The sequence below is a fragment of the Pleurodeles waltl genome, chromosome 1_1, assembly GCF_031143425.1.
Source record: "Pleurodeles waltl isolate 20211129_DDA chromosome 1_1, aPleWal1.hap1.20221129, whole genome shotgun sequence".
Taxonomy (NCBI): Eukaryota; Metazoa; Chordata; class Amphibia; order Caudata; family Salamandridae; genus Pleurodeles; species Pleurodeles waltl.
The window spans coordinates 229,112,436-229,129,564 of record NC_090436.1 but is presented as its reverse complement, the minus strand read 5'-3'; the positions used below and the strand labels follow the sequence as shown (position 1 = coordinate 229,129,564).

The 17,129-nt window shown below is 43.8% G+C and overlaps 1 protein-coding gene across 2 annotated transcripts in view; it reads left to right on the top strand.

The window, feature by feature from the left end:
• Positions 1–15,730, top strand: part of RICTOR (RPTOR independent companion of MTOR complex 2) — a 1,007,050-nt gene extending 991,320 nt beyond the window's left edge. For both annotated transcript variants that reach the window (XM_069221337.1, XM_069221336.1), the window contains one exon: positions 14,615–15,730. In XM_069221337.1, coding sequence (XP_069077438.1) covers positions 14,615–14,689 — 75 coding nt within the window. In that variant the 3' untranslated portion in view covers positions 14,690–15,730. The remainder of the gene's footprint in view (positions 1–14,614) is intronic.
• The last annotated feature ends 1,399 nt before the right edge of the window (positions 15,731–17,129 follow it).

Here is a 17,129-nt window from a genome sequence, read left to right as displayed (position 1 = left end):
ATCTCCATCCAAGAGATGGACTCGGATGATTCCGAAAGTGAACGACCCTCAACGGTACAACGAACCGTGAGTAAACCTGCCCAGTCCCCAAGTCAGGTTCATACGAAAACACTTAAGGCCATGGGGACGCCACCGCCAGCAGGTCATGGCTCAACCCACCGAAAGGAAGGTGACCAAATATCGGCACCGAAAAAGGCCAAAGGGGTGCCGAAGACTTCCGACTCCGGTCGAGAATCCGGCACCGAATGATCTCGACACCGAGTGATCGAATCGACTAAACCCCGAAAGATCTCCTCTGAACCGTAAAAAAGACTTTTATTGCAGAAACTTCGGTACCGAAAAAAGCGGCTTCGGAGCCAAAAAGAAGCTCTTATACAGAAGAGCAAGGACTTTCCAGCCAACTCAAGGAAAGACATTGATTTGAGCAAGAGTTAGGTATGGAAGAACCTGACCATACACAAAGGAGGTTACATATCCAAAAAGAGACTGGAAAAATACAAACTTTACCTCCACTCAAATCAAAAAGGAAGCTTGCATTCAGGAGACAGAAATGCAGCCTAAGGCAAAAGTGGTTAGAGACAAATCTCCACCACCAATGTTCTCACCACAACCGTCCCCACCGTACTCACCACAACTGTCACCAGTGGGAACACCTATAATGCAGTCACCCACACATACTGGGATGACATAGGATGATGCTGATGCATGGGACTTATATGATGCACCAGTATCGGATAACAGTCCAGAATGTTATCCAACAAAACTGTCACCACCAGAAGACAGTACTGCATATACGCAGGTACTATCCAGGGCAGCTACGTTCCACAATGTAGCAGTGCACACAGAGCCAGTGGAGGATGATTTCCTTTTTAACACTCTGGCATCCACCCACGCTTCCTAGCAGAGTATGCTGATGCTCCCGGGCATGCTCAATGAGAGAGCTATCACGCCTAGAGTTGAGAAAAAGTACAAACCTTCCCCAACAGATCCTGTGTTCACAACACAGCAACTCACACCGGACTCAGTGGTTGTAGGGGCGGCAAGAAAAAGAGAAAACTCTCAATCGTCAGGAGACACTCCACCACCTGACAAAGAAAGTAGAATATTCGACACAGCGGGCAAATAAGTGGCAGCACAAGCAATCAATCAATGGTGATTAGCAAACTCACAAGCCCTACTTGCACGCGACGACAGTGCACACTGGGATGAGATGCAAGACATCATACAGCACTTGCCCAAAGAACATCAAAAACGTGCCCAGCAAGTAGTGGAAGAGGGACAGGCCATATCTAATAACCAGATAAGGTCCGCAATAGACACGGCAGCACGGACTGTCAACACAGCTGTGACCATTCATGCATGGCTGAGAAGTTCTGGATTCATGCCAGAGATTGAACAAGCGGTGTTAAATATGCTGTTTAATCAACAGCAGTTGTTTGGGCCGGAAGTCGATACAGCCATTGAAAAAATGAAAAAAGACACGGCCAAAGCCACAAGTCAGAGGCACCTTTAGAAAACCACAATTCAGAGGAGGTTTTCGGCAACAAACATCTGAGGTTTCCACCTCTCAAACCAGACCCACCTATCAGGCTCAATACCAAAGGGGAGGGTTTCGTGGTTCCTATAGAGGACAATTCCCAAGAGGAAGGGGAAAATTCCAAACAACCAAACCAAGCCAGACCAAGCAGTGACTTGAATGTCACAACACCCCAACACTTGTCACCAGTGGGGGTGGAGGCTAACCACATACTACCAAGACTGGACACATATTACCACAGACGCATGGGTCCTATCAATTATCCAACATGGTTATTGCATAGAATTCACGAGATTCCCGCCAGATGTGCCACCCAAAAACGCACAGACTGTCCCAACAACACTTAGACCTATTACAAATAGAGGTCCAAGCACTACTACAAAAACAAGCAATAGAGCTTGTTCCCAATCATCAAAAAGGAACAGGCTTCTACTCACTATATTTCCTGATTCCAAAAAAGGACAAAACGTTAAGACCTATCTTAGATCTCAGAACACTGAATCTCTTCATCAAATCAGACCACTTCCAATGGTAACGCTTCAAGACGTAGTTCCCTTATTAAAAAAGGAGGAATACATGACAGCATTGGATCTCAAGGATGCGTATTTCCACGTACCCATCCATCCTTCTCACAGAAAATACTTGAGGTTTGTAATGCACGGCATACACTATCAATTCAAAGTGCTACCTTTCGGAATAACAACAGCCCCAAGGGTATTCACAAAATGCCTAGCAGTAGTAGCCGCTCACATAAGGAGACAGCACATGTACGTATTCCCATATTTAGACGACTGGCTAATAAAAACCAACACTCAACAACAGTGTCTTCTTCACACGCAATACGTCATAGAAATTCTACACAAACTGGGGTTCTCTATGAATTACCAGAAATCACATCTGCAACCATCCAAAATACAACAATACTTGGGAGCAACACTCAACACACAAGGGGCAATTGCCACTCCAAGTCCACAAAGAGTCCAATCGTTCCAAAATGTAAGATCAAGCATACATCTGAACCAACACTACACAGTAAGGTTTGTAATGAAACTACTAGGCATGATGTCCTCATGCATAGCCATTGTCCCAAATGCAAGATTACACATGCGGCCCTTACAACAGTGCCTAGAAAAACAATGGACACAAGCACAGGGTCAACTTCAAGATCTAGTGTTGATAGGCCGCCAAACACACTCCTCGCTTCAATGGTGGAACCCTAAAAATTTAAACAAAGGGCGGCCATTCCAAGACCCAGTGCCTCAAGCTGTTATCACAACAGATGCTTCCATGATGGGGTGGGGAGCACACCTCAACAATCACAGCATACAGGGTCAATGGGACAATCAACAAAAACAACTTCACATAAATCATTTGGAACTGCTAGCGGTTTTTCTAGCATTAAAAGCGTTTCAACCACTAGTAGCCCACAAACACATTCTTGTCAAGACAGACAACATGACAACAATGTACTATCTCAACAAACAAGGGGGGGACACACTTGTCACACTTAGCACAAAAGATTTGGCATTGGGCAGTTCACAACCACATTCGCCTAATAGCACAATACATACCAGGCATTCAGAATCAGTTAGCCGACAATCTCAGTCGAGATCACCAGCAAACTCACGAATGGGAAATACATCCCCAGATCCTACAGGATCACTTCCACCGCTGGGGAACACCAAACATAGACCTATTCGCAACAGAAGAAAACGCAAAATGCCAAAACTTCGCGTCCAGGTACCCACACCCTCAGTCCAAGGGCAATGCACTATGGATCAGTTGGTCAGGGATATTTGCTTACGCTTTTCCCCCTCTCCCACTCATTCCTTATCTGGTCAACAAACTAAGTCAAAACAAACTCAAACAAATACTCATAGCACCAACCTGGGCTCGCCAACTGTGGTACACAACACTGTTGGACTTATCATTAGTACCCCACATCAAACTACCAAACAGACCAGATCTGTTAACACAACACAAACAACAGATCAGACACCCAAATCCAGCATCGCTCACTCTAGCAATCTGGCTCCTGAAGTCTTAGAATTCAGACATTTAAATCTTACACAAGAGTGTATGGAGGTCATTAAACAAGTGAGAAAACCTACAACAAGACATTGTTACGCAAACAAATGGAAAAGATTAGTTTGCTACTGCCACACTAATCAAATTCAACCACTACATGCCTCCACAAAGGACATTGTAAGCTATTTGTTACACTTACAAAGGTCTAATCTAGCATTCTCTTCCATTAAGATCCATCTCACTGCAATATCTGCCTATCTGCAGATTACACATACAACATCACTTTTTAGAATCCCAGTCATTAATGCATTTACGGAAGGACTAAAAAGAATCATACCACCAGGGACACCACCAGTACCTGCGTGGAACCTTAATATTGTATTAACACAACTCATGGGCCCACCATTCGAACCCATGCATTCTTGTCAAATTCAATATCTGACTTGGAAAGTAGCCTTTCTAATAGCTATCACATCACTTAGAAGAGTGAGTGAAATACAAGCATTACTATTCAAGAACCCTTTATACAAATACATAAACATAAGGTGGTTCTACGTACAAATCCAAAATTCTTGTCAAAGGTCATATCACCATTCCATCTAAACCAATCTGTGGAACTCCCAGTCTTCTTTCCACAACCAGACTCAGTAGCTGAAAGGGCCTTGCATACATTAGACATAAAAAGAGCACTAATGTATTACATTGACAGAACGAAACAATTTCGTAAAACAAAACAATTGTTTGTAGCTTTCCAAAAACCTCATGCAGGTAACCCTATATCCAAACAAGGCATTGCCAGATGAATAGTTAAATGTATTCAAACTTGCTACATTAAAGCAAAAAGAGAATTGCCTATTACACCAAAGGCACATTCCACTAGAAAGAAAGGCGCCACAATGGCTTTTCTTGGGAATATACCAATGACAGAAATTTGTAAGGCAGCCACTTGGTCTACACCTCATACATTTACTAAGCATTACTGTGTAGACGTGTTAGCAACACAACAAGCCATAGTAGGACATGCTGTATTAAGAACACTATTTCATACAACTTCAACTAATACAGGCTAAACCACCGCTTTTTGGGGAGATAACTGCTTAGTAGTCTATGCACAGCATGTATATCTGCAGCTACACATGCCACCGAACGGAAAATGTCACTTACCCAGTGTACATCTGTTTGTGGCATGAGACGCTGCAGATTCACATGCGCCCTCCCACCTCCCTGGTAGCCTGTAGCCGTTTTTAGTTGCATGAGAATTGTAAATATGTAAATAAATATTATTTTAATAGACATTAATGTAGATACATACATTACTACTCCATTGCATGGGCACCACTAGTATACTCACAACTCCTACCTCACCCTCTGCGGGGAAAACAATCTAAGATGGAGTTGACGCCCATGCACAGTGGAGCCGAAAGGGAGGAGTCACTCGGTCCCGTGACTCAAAAAGACTTCTTCGAAGAAAAACAACTTGTAACACTCCGAGCCCAACACTAGATGGCAGGATAATGCACAGCATGTGAATCTGCAGCGTCTCATGCCACGAACAGATGTACACTGGGTAAGTGACATATTCCATACATTGCACGGACATCTTCTTTACTTACTATATATATATGTACATATACAATTCTTCGCTCCTCACTTCAACCTCCTATGGGAAAACAGTCTAACAGAGGGCTCTATGCCCATCCGCACTATCACAGAGAGGAGTCGTTACTTGATCTCATGACTCAAAAAAGATTCCTCGAAGAAAAGCAACTTGCAACACTCCGAGCCGAACACTAGATGGCAAACTTGTAAATCTGCAGCACTACATGCCACGAACAGATGTACACTGGGTATACTTAGTGTGTACTTTCCTCCAGTTGGGGGACTGCCTATAAGTAATATAGTTCATTGCTACACGCCCATGCACAGTGGAGCCGAAAGGGAGGAGTCACTCGGTCCTGTTACTCGAAAAGACTTCTTCGAAGAAAAACAACTTGTAACACTCCGAGCCCAACACTAGATGGCAGGATAATGCACAGCATGTGAATCTGCAGCGTCTCATGCCACGAACAGATGTACACTGGGTAAGTGACATTTTCCATACATTGCATGGACATCTTCTTTACTTACTATATATATATGTACATATACAATTCTTCGCTCCTCACTTCAACCTCCTGTGGGAAAACAGTCTAACAGAGGGCTCTATGCCCATCCGCACTATCACAGAGAGGAGTTGTTACTTGATCTCATGACTCGAAAAAGATTCCTCGAAGAAAAGCAACTTGCAACACTCCGAGCCGAACACTAGATGGCAAACTTGTAAATCTGCAGCACTACATGCCACGAACAGATGTACACTGGGTATACTTAGTGTGTACTTTCCTCCAGTTGGGGGACTGCCTATAAGTAATATAGTTCATTGCTGCTGTAATAAAGTACCTTTATTTTGGTAACACTGGTTCCTTTCAGGTGTGATAAATTGCTGTGTGACTGCTGTGGTATTCCAAGTGCTTTACACTCCTTCTAGATACGTCTTGGCTGCTCACCACAGCTACCATTAGAGAGCCAGGACTTCCTAGACACTGTCTTCATTCACTTATAGGGGTTGGCTGCACCTGGTAAAAGGTGCAAACGCAATAGGTGTCCTAGCGATCCCAGTTTCCTTAGTCAGCAGCCCCCCGTAGAGAGCGTGGTGGTCCAAGCATCCTCATCCTGCATTCTTCCTGGCACGTTCCCTACCACCTCACCTGATAGGGAATCCAAGAGGCTGTACACCTTCGGTAAGAAAATGTTCTCTTCAACCAGCCTGGTACTGCAGTTGGTGAACACCGTATGACTATTGGGCTGTTAATCCTATACACAGTAGGATTCGGTTGTGCAAGTGCTGCCTATGGTCGTGTAGGAGGCTCAGGCCAAACACTTTCAGGCTATTGCCAATGGAAAGATGTGGCACAGTTCTCCATCAGTTGTGGACTTGACACAGCTGACTTGCTGGGTAAATGTCATCGTCTGTGGCCTTGAGGCGCCACTCCTGTCTGTGACGTCTGTCTTTTCAGGGCATGTCCAGGCTTCCCTCGTGGACATGTCCTTTGATGGCTCTCACTCACCTCTTTGGAGACAAGGGGGATTCAGTGCTGGAACACTTCAAGGACAGCAGGGCTACGGCCAGGTCATTGAACTTGCCTATGGCTCCTAGTCAAGCCCAGTCTGCCTTCCACGCCTTTAGTAGCTACAGCAGGGGTCTCTAACCACATCTATATCCTCCCAGCCGCCAATGCCAGCAGGCCTCCCAGCCTTTTCGTGGCTGAAAGAGGATGTCCCAGAGACCACATGGGACAGGTGGCCAGCGTTCAAATGTGCCCACCCCTGGCAGCCGCTGCCTCCAATCCTCATTAGTCTGCCATCATAACATCATGGCACCTAGTGGTAAGCAGGATATGCCATCACCTTCCCCATTGTCAGTAACAACAGACCGTTAGGTATTTCAGATAGTCCAAAGTAGCTACTCGCTCCCCTTTTTGACAACCCCAATGTAGGAGCTCAGTATATGATGTACACCTATATGTGAGGCATGCTGCACTGAGTCCTGGCAACCCTTAGTGATAATGTAGGGTGTTCTAGATAACCAGAGCTCTCATTAGGGTAGCTGTGGAGTGCAGCTAAGGCTTATCCAGGAGGGTGTAAAGTGGTTGCAAATACCACTCAGGTCAATCAGTGACGTACACACAGGAAAGAACCACACAGGTGTTAGAAAAATATGTAATATTTATTATGACATACACTCTAGAATTATGTTGGGTATATCTCCTAACTGGAGATAATGTGATAAAAAATACACTTAGCTACAGGTACTTAAGGATGACACAAAATAACATGGCCCATGGTGGGGGGAGGGTCAAACCATATGCTAAAAAAATGGGATGCAAAACCCACGACTGACCCACATTACCACCCAAGGACCCCTAGGACTGGGGAAGTACTAACACCCCAAAGGTAAGTGGTTAGGATTCCCCAGGTGCCCATGCGAGTAGTAATCTCGGGTTAGTGTCCATAGGATAACATGGGAAAGTTGCGGTTGGAGTTTTCACATTTTATGACCCTTCCCAGAGGACCCTGAGGAAACCTGTTGGGACAAGGGAGATTGGATAGTGCCCCACCCTATGATACCCAGAACAGTGGAGTATCTACACCAGGTAGCCCAGGTGTATTGGGTGAATTTGTGTTGGAACCTCCCACTCTAATCATTGGAGACCTCGGTTGTCCAGCTGCTGTTGTGATCCGTGGACCATGTTGGTGGAACCCAGGCATGGATTCCGGAAGAAGAGAACCTCAGGTGAGAGGGGACAGATGACCCGGAGGTGCCCAGGCAGTGCAGGAGGGCATTGCACATCCTTCTTGAGGATGCTCCTGCAGGACGATGGCTGAAGTGCAGCGTCCGTCGCCAGATTGCAGAGGGGTCAGTGGTCAGCAGGACCACCAACAATCCTTGACAAATGTAAGGAAGAGTTGTGCCGAGTTTGCAGGAATTTTGGGGACCAGCAAGGTCCAGATGACCCAACCTTGGCAGTTAGGTTAGGTCAGGGCCAGCCCTCAGCAAGCAGGAGAGCGAGCAGGAATCGTTGGAGCCCCCCAGCAGGACCCTCTGGCAGCAGGCACAAGGAGACCTCAGCAGCACTGCAAGGAGGGTTGCCCACATCACAGGAGATGCAGAGAGGGCATAGTTCTTGGAGCTGGAAAGTGCTGGAGGCTGGGTGTTCTGGAGCTAGGAGGTCCTTGGACTGACGTGCCAACAAGCCTTGGCAATTCTAAGCAGACGCAGTGCACAGGGGTTCCAGCCAAGCAGCTCCAGCAAGAGACCATAAACTTCCCAGTTACAAGGAAGATAGGTCAGACCTCTGGAAAACCACAGAACCACCACAAACAGAGTCCCAGTGAGTCTGGAGGATGCACGGCCACGGAGTTGCCGAAGTCTTTTTAGAAAGTAGAAACAAAGTTGCAGCAGGAGCCCTCCTACTGGTTACAGTCTTGCTTCTGGCTCCAGTGAAGAATAGCAATGGTTCTGATGTCCAGGTTGCAGAAGTGTCTTGCAGAGGAGACTTGCAGACGGTTCCTGAAGTCTTGCAGACAAATCTGTTGTCCCACTCTTGTGGGAGCCCTTAAGTAACCCAGGAAGGGGGTTGGACACGTACTGCAGTGACCCATCTATCAGAAGGGGGTCAGGGGCATCATCCAGCTGGACTAACCAGTCAGATGCTCCCATAGGTCTCTGGACCTCTTATTTCCAAGATGGCAGAATGAAGTGGCCACCTGGCAGAGCTCTGTGCACCTCCCTAGGGCAGGAGCTGGGCAGAGAGGTGGTCACTCCCCTATCCTTTGTGCAGTTTTGCACCAGAGCAGGAACCCGGGGTTCCAGAACTGGTGCAAACCGGATTATGCAGGAAGGGCACCAAATGCGCCCTTCAAAGCAGTCTGGTGGCACCCTGAGGCCACCTCACCCCAGCCCAGAGACACACCTCTCCCTTGCTGGAAATTGTTTGTTCTGCCTTCACCTGCTTGAATTAGGCTCATCAGCAGGAAGGCAGAACAGTGTCTGGGGTCGGCAGCAGTGTGGGCTGACAGCCAGACCCTGTAAGGCTGTACAGGCAGAACTGGAGGATACTCTAAGGAACCCCCAGAGTACATGGTGTCATGCAGCTAGCACTGGAATCAGTGTAGTTGCATGATTACAACATGTTTGATACCAAACATGCCTAGGTTTGGAGAAGCCATTAGGTAGTTGGAGCACTCATGTTGACTGGTGTCCACTGCATACCTTACGATGACTTCCCTGCACTTACAAAGCCCAGGGAACGGAGTCTGGGGTTTGTATGGGTACCCTGGTCATGCAGGGTACCCTCACACTTAGTGGCATGTACCTTGCCCTTGGGCTGAAAGGCCTACCAGAGGGGTGACTTACAGAGTCCAAGTTCAGTGACCAATGTATAAGGCAAGCCTCATATCTATAGTGAAAGCATCAATCCTCTTGCTCTCTGGGGGAGGAGAATCCCCGGTAGCCTGGCTGTTCGCAGTTTACAGGCAGTTGTTGCTGCTATGGAGTCGGGAAGTACCTGTAGGAAAGTAGCTTCTTTCTGACATAATTACCCCCACTTTTTGCATGTCAGTGTGTTTAGACTGTAGTGCACTGGGATCCTGCTAATCATATCAGTTATAGATGGATAGTCAAATACATACAGACTTGCTATGCTAAGGCCAAAAAAAACCTGTTTCTACCAGAGTACACTCTACTAGAAAAAGGCAGCTATTATGGCCTTCCTTGGAAAAATTCCCATTGCTGACATTTTATAAGGCAGCCACATGGTCTACACCTTAACAAAACACTACTGTGTGGATGGTTTAGCATACCAACAAACTGCTGTAGGTCAGGCGGTGCTATATGCACTCTTCCAGTCAATTGCAACCCCTACAGTCCTGCCACCGCTTTTATGGAGGGACTGCTTTACAGTCTACGTAGTGCATGTGTTTCTACAGCCACATATGACACTTAACGGATTGTGTTACTTACTCTGTAAGCATCTGTTCGTGGCATGTAGTGCTGTATATTCAAATAAGCCCACCCTCCTTCCCAGACACCTGTTGCTGTTACAGTTACCTTATATATGAATATATTTGTACAGATGTACTTACACTTTGCATGGACATCTATTTTTCCTTCTCACTCCTTCTACTCCTTTCTCACCCGGCTGTGGAAAAACAATCTAACAAAAGAGTCGATGCCCATCCACAATATCACCGAGTGGAGCCACTTGATCTCGTGACTCGAAACACTTCTTCTAAGAAAAATAAGTTGCACCACTCCAGACCCAATACTAGATGGCAGGAGAATGCAGAGCATGTCCATCTACAGCACTACATGCCACAAACAGATGCTTATAGGGTAAGTAACTTACGGCCAGATGTACACAGCTTTTATCTTGTTGCAAACAACCCGATTCACAGAATTGGGCCATTTGCGAAAAGAAATAAGCAGTTCCCCTTGTACAACCCCAATTTTGCATTTTGGTAATCTATTTACTGAATCGTATGTGTGATTGTTTTGTGAGCAAAACAATCACAGTTAACACCAATTTGGAATTGGTGTTAACCCAGTCATAAACAGGAAGGGGTCCACAAGGGACCCCTTCCCCTTTCTGAATGGATGCAAAAATATTTTTTTTTAGAGTAGGTAGTGGTCCCACGGACCACTGCCTGCTCTGACAAAATGAGAAGATAATTTCATTTTTTTGTTTGAAATGCATCCTATTTTTCTTTAAGGAAAACTGACTGTTTTATTTAAAAAGCAGTCACAGACATGCTGGTCTGCCGTCCCCAGCAGGCCACCATTCCTTTGAGTGTGGCCATTCCCAATGGGGTTGCAAATTGCGACCTACCTCATGAATATTGATGAGGTAGGTCATTTGCAACCCCCATTGGGACTCACAGTGTACTTAATACTGTTGTACATTTTGTTTTGTGACTCGCAATTTGTGATTCTCAAACTGATCGTAAATTGCAGGTCGCAAAACAAAAAGTAGTACATCTGGCGCATCATCCCTCACCTTTGTCATACCCAGCATGGCACCCCCAGTGCTGCATTTCCTGGGGTGACCCACTAGGTTACACTGGGTACCATGTACTGGGGACTTACAAGTAAGTTCGCCTATGTCAATTGGGTATACACATTTTAAGGTCAGGCCACTGTCAGTGAGGTCTGGTTAGCAGGCTTCAGTGCACTCTCATAGTCGAACAACCAGCAGCATCAGTCCAAGACTTTGGGAGTGACCATACAAAAAGTGCAATTTTCTTATAGTGCCTATATGTTATTATGCTGCACCAACCTTTTTTGTTTCCCAAATGCTTTTTCACATCTGCAAATAAACATGATTTATTTTACACCAGTACAGCACTGTGTTGGCAAAAAGCATTAGCTATGGGAAACATTTTACTAACACCATTGACAGTCGAACCCTACTGGCTTTGCTAGTGGTTGTGTTTTTTAGTAGAACTTTAAACACGCTGAGGCAGTTGTGTGCTGCGTGTCACATTCTCATCAGTTTGTAATGATGGCAGTCAAAACACCTGTTGAAGGAGTTCAGGTCCTTTTCCTAAATGAAAGTGATAATCAGAATTTGTTAGTGAGAACAAGCCTAGTGAGTAAGGGTAACAGAGTCACTATGAATATAACTCTGTCAATTCCTTTTGACTTTTCCGTTATAATCTTTTAATGATACCATGGAATAAATAAGAGAAAGGGCTACATAAAGAACGTTGAGTAGCTTTAAAATTATGCAATGTCTTTTTCCGTCTTAGGGATTGCTAAGGTAAGAGAATCCATGTTAAAAAGATGGAGGATTGACCGATAGAAATAATTGAAAGGCCGTGTGGATGGCATGCATAAATATCTTCTGTGTTTGTTTGTAAAACTAACTAAAAATGTCTGACTGCTGCTCTTTATGAATGTACATCATTTGCATGAACAGCATTTAGTTCGTAGGCACTGGTTTTCTGATGGATTCTTCAAACTGCAGATTCCTCACCTTGTGTGTAACCCCAGGAACCAAACTGGATGCAGAGACTTTTTTGAGGTGACGTATGGCTACTTCAGATTGACTTCATCCTACTCACAAAAGCTAGGCCAGAGCCACATATAACTGCTACCCCTGCACACTGACATCAGTTCCTTTCTTCCTGCGCCTCTGGATGCAGATCCGTAGCTCGGGCTCTCAACTTTTCTTTTAAAAAGTTAGTATGTCCTGACTCTGAGGCCAAATCCTACACCGACTTCAAACCTGGTGCCCAGGTCTTTGCCAGTTTTTCTCAAGTCAGCGCCAGTGCTGTAGAAGGAACTAATTGTCCTTTTAGAGTCTTACGCAAATCCATCACCTCCTCGATTCAGATAGTACATTGCATTTACTCAAAACGTTTCATGTTCCCTTTGTTTCAGATTCTGAACAAAATGATGATGGGAATGACTAGGATGATGCACCCCAATATTATGTGGATAAGATGTTTTTGTTCAGCGTCACCAGACACTGGATTGAATTCCTCACTGTCCCTCTACAGAGGATCTGGCTTAATTTGCTGTGGTTAAACAGAGAGCTTTGGAGGTTTTTGACCTCCAGCTCCTATCTGTTGATGTCAATGTCCTGACAGAGGTCCTGCAACTTGGACAGACTTCCACAGAACCACTTGTCTCCTTTAATGAGGCTCTTACATACAGACTAATGGGTCCTCGGATGAGGCCCTGCTTTTGCCCGGCAGTCAGCAGGCTGTTTGCCAGACAACACAGGCCTGCTTCTGGAGACCTACCTTTCCACCACCAACATCCTATACCTGAAAGCCTAGTGGTCTAGGTAACAACAAGCAAATAGTCTTACACCCAAATCTGCACAGCTTATACTCCTCATGCAGGTATATAGAACAGCAACAGTTGACTGCTTCCTACTGGAGGTAGTGGATTTCATCTCAGCAGCCAGACGTCCATCCCCCAAAAAACATTGACTCTGGACATTGAGAGAAGTTTCTGGCTTGTTGGCCCACTCAACTGTTAGAACTGCTGCAGCCAAATTGTTGGTTAATTTATTTTTGTACTATCTCTGACAAGCAAGGCCTTGTGTGACCATGGTTAAAGATTATTCTTCAACCTTGTTGGCCTTTTGTCTTTGCAAGGCTGACCATTGTTATTTAAATCACCTGTTGTGATGCATTTTCTGAAAGGGTTACTCCATGTTTCCACTCAAACTTCTTCAGATATCACAGTGGGACATTAATTTGGTTCTCACATTCTTAATGTGTACCCCATTTGAGCCAGGACAGAGCTACCCTTTAAGTCTTGTGACTCTGAAGACAGTCTTTCTCATAGCAGTATCATAAGATTGTTAAGTGAGTTGTAAGTGATGTCTGTTTAGCAACCATATACTGTCTTTTTCCCCAGACAAATTGGTGCTATGCACAAGAGCCGCATTCCTGCCCAAGGTTGTAGCACCTTTCCATGTCGTACGATCCATCACCCTTCTGGCATTCTTTTCGCCACCTCATCCCTCAAGAGAGGAACGAAGACTCCTTCATTTGAATCCCAGAAGAGCTTTGAACTTTTACATTGTTCGTACCTAGGACCATGCAGTGTACAATCAGCTCTTTTTTTTTTAGGTTCGTATGAGCAAAGAAGTGTAATCCAGTTTGTGCAGATAAATACAATTTCAGAGAGGATAGTCCTCTACATCCAAAATCTGCTAAACATTATTTAAGAAACAGCCCCCAGAGGGCTGAGGGTTCATTCTACCAGGTCTAAGGCTGCTTCTGCAGCTTAGCATAAGGAGGGTGCCTGTCCTGGACATCTGTCAGGCTGCAACAAGGGTGTCAGTTCACCCATTCATTAAGCACTGCTGCCTTGATAACCAGTCCCTTCAGAAGGGATAGTTTGCCCATTTGACCCTGCAGGACTTTATGTTCTGAGCCACTCCACAGGCACACCACCTTGGGAGCTACTGTTCTGGTGTCTATTCAGAAGATGAGGAATCTACGGTTCGAAGGTTAGAAGTGTCCATCAGAACAAGTTACTAACCTTTGGTAACGCTCCATCTGGTGCATACTCAGTCTAACTGCAGATTCCTCACCGACCCTCCCACCTCCTCATTTTGTGAAATAGACTGTTCTCTATCATAAAAAGGTCTAACATAGAGATAGGCACACTGTAATACGTAGTAAACCAAAGTCAGAGCGTCCGACGGCAGGGACAGAGTTCAGAAAGAAACTCACTTCAGTACGCAAGGGGTGAAGTTAAATGTAGCTCAGGCTTAACTTCCGGGGCAGGATGGAGACAAAGAGGAGACACATGACACCACTTACTAGCACACTAGGGAATTGCTGGAAACAATTCTCCTGATCTAATGTGGTATCTGGGGTGTTCACAAGGTGAGGAATATGCAGTTAGAGGATCCACCAAAAAGTGTTAGCGAAGGTAAGTAACTTGTTCATAAGTGTACTTTTTAATTTAATTTATTTCTTTTTTAGATGCACGACGAAGCTGAAACTGTCCTTGCAGTCCCACCAAAGCAACCCATAAGTGAACCTCCTGCTGAATCCTGACAGTAATTTTACTTGTGTACTGAACTTGAATAAATATTTCAGTTAACTTATGATTAACTGGACAATAAGCAAAGGAGCACCTTCCGCCAGTTGGTTCCTAGTAATTACTGGTACATGCACAGCGAACTAAAGATTATCTTCATTTTTTTTTTTACCTGAACAAAAAATTGCGCCCCCTGTCAAAGTATTGGGGCGTTCCTATGGATTATGGAAAGATTATGGATAACAGTTATCAATGTATGCAAGAGCCAAGCACTGAACACCTGCGTTTTTTTTTTATTCAAGGAATGGTTGTACAGGACAAATCTCAGATCAGCTCAGTTAAGGGCTGATTCGGAATTCTCTGCAGGGCAAAGAAAATAATGCCATGAACTCTGTAGCATCAAGGGGTCGGTTCCACGCGTCCCATTTATATCAGTGGAATAAGCCAATAGCACAGGCACCACGGAGTAAATACAGGCATTACATTGTTTTTTTTCTTCAGTCTGCAAAACACTACTTGGATGTGATGTTCGGCACACAGTGGAGGATGGCATGACTTAGGAAGAAAAGTTCGGTCATATTGGATTTTCTGTTTTTTATTTTTTAAAGTTGCCACGTTTTTTTCAGGATGCATCATGTTGAAGTTTAAGAAGACTTTCGGTTAAATAGAATTTGAAAATGTATCTGAACGATTAATCTTTTTTTATGTCATTTGTGGTGGCATAAGGAACACTGCAGATTGTTACAGCTCAACCTCAATTCAGATTGGTTCCCAAACAATTGAGACATTTTTGAGACAATGTTCTGGGTGCCAGTGGTGATTATATTGGCCTCCTCTCTCTGTATCAAATGTGATAATTTAGGGAGCAAGATGCCTTGTCAGAATGGACATAGCACCAACTACCATAAACTGTTTGAATGACTATTGTCACATCTCGTTGCAGTCACGATGACGTATTTTGCACATTCCATGAGAAATTACAGTTCTCCTTAAAAATAAAATTCTTTAGCTTTAAGTTATAATTTTATATGAATAAAACCAGGTTGCTATAAATGTTATTGAAGATCCTCACACCCTATTTTTGTTTAGTGGTCAATTTTAATAAGAGTCTTTGTGGACTTTATAAGGTTTAACATAATTGGAACAATGAACTTTAGCCACATGTATCTGACATAGTTGACCTCATAAGAAGAGGTTGGTATCAGGTTTCTTTATACATTTATTTTCTCATGCACTGTAAAACTGTGTACAGCATGGCGTAACTCGTAGAACAAACTATTTAAAAAGCTGCAGAATCTCTATACATGCATTTTGAAGGCACTTCGATAAATTATCTGGCCACCTGCTTTGAATGGGTCAAGTTTCGTCTAGATCGAACGAAAGGGCAGATGTTTTATTTAATCATGTTTCATTTTCTAAAGAGGTCCTGAACATTTATCAAGAATTTAAAAACGAAAAATGTTCATATTTGTATATAAGTGGCATGGTTAAGTTTCTAAAATGTTTGCGCTTGATAGAATGACACTGTTGGACGGTACTGTGTGTATGTATATATACACATATATATACGAATATGTGTGTGTGCGTGTGTATATATTTATATATGTAGATATATATATATATATATATATAGTAACATTCACATGTGTGTACATATAAATATATTTAGATATATATCAAGATTTAGATGTATACCTAGCTAATATAGCACTTTAAGGAGTTGTATACATGTTTTCATTTATTGAATGATCAGCTGTATTTTATAATTACTTTAGAAAGAAGTCGTTAAGTTAAGAGTACGTGAGCAGGATTGTTAATAAATGCATGTATGAAATTCCTTGAAGTGATGTATTAAACTTTTACTATGTGGAGTACTGGTGCACGTCAGTGGGCTTGGCCAGGTGATGATTTAGAAAGACTTTACATTTAAAGTTCTTGCAATCTTTCTATGTCATCAACACTATGCTCAAAATGTTGCTTAAACATATTTGTGTATGAAATGTATAGTTACTCCACATAATTTAAATATATGAAAGATATGGAATCACTGGCAGTTATTTGTGTGGTTTTGTTCCTGCGAAAATACATTGTATGGTGAATCTACGAAGCATAACCTTTTCACTTAGTCACAAGGACCTACAGAAATGAGCGTGCAATGACTAGAAATCTATTTTCACCTATCCGTGAGTGAGGTGCTTAGGTGTAAGTGCATGGAACACATATTCTTCTCTATAGCTGTTCTTCCATAGGTAGAATCTATTTGTCCAGATTTTTGGGATTAATCAGAAAATTGTACGCCTGCGTTTCTCAGCGATGGTTAGAAAAGATATAGTATTTTGTCATGCTAAGATAGTAATCATGTGATATGAAAATACAGTATCTATTAACATTGTTTGACGATTGGATGCAATACATGACACCTCATATTTTCCTCAGCTACCCCACCAGTCACTTTCA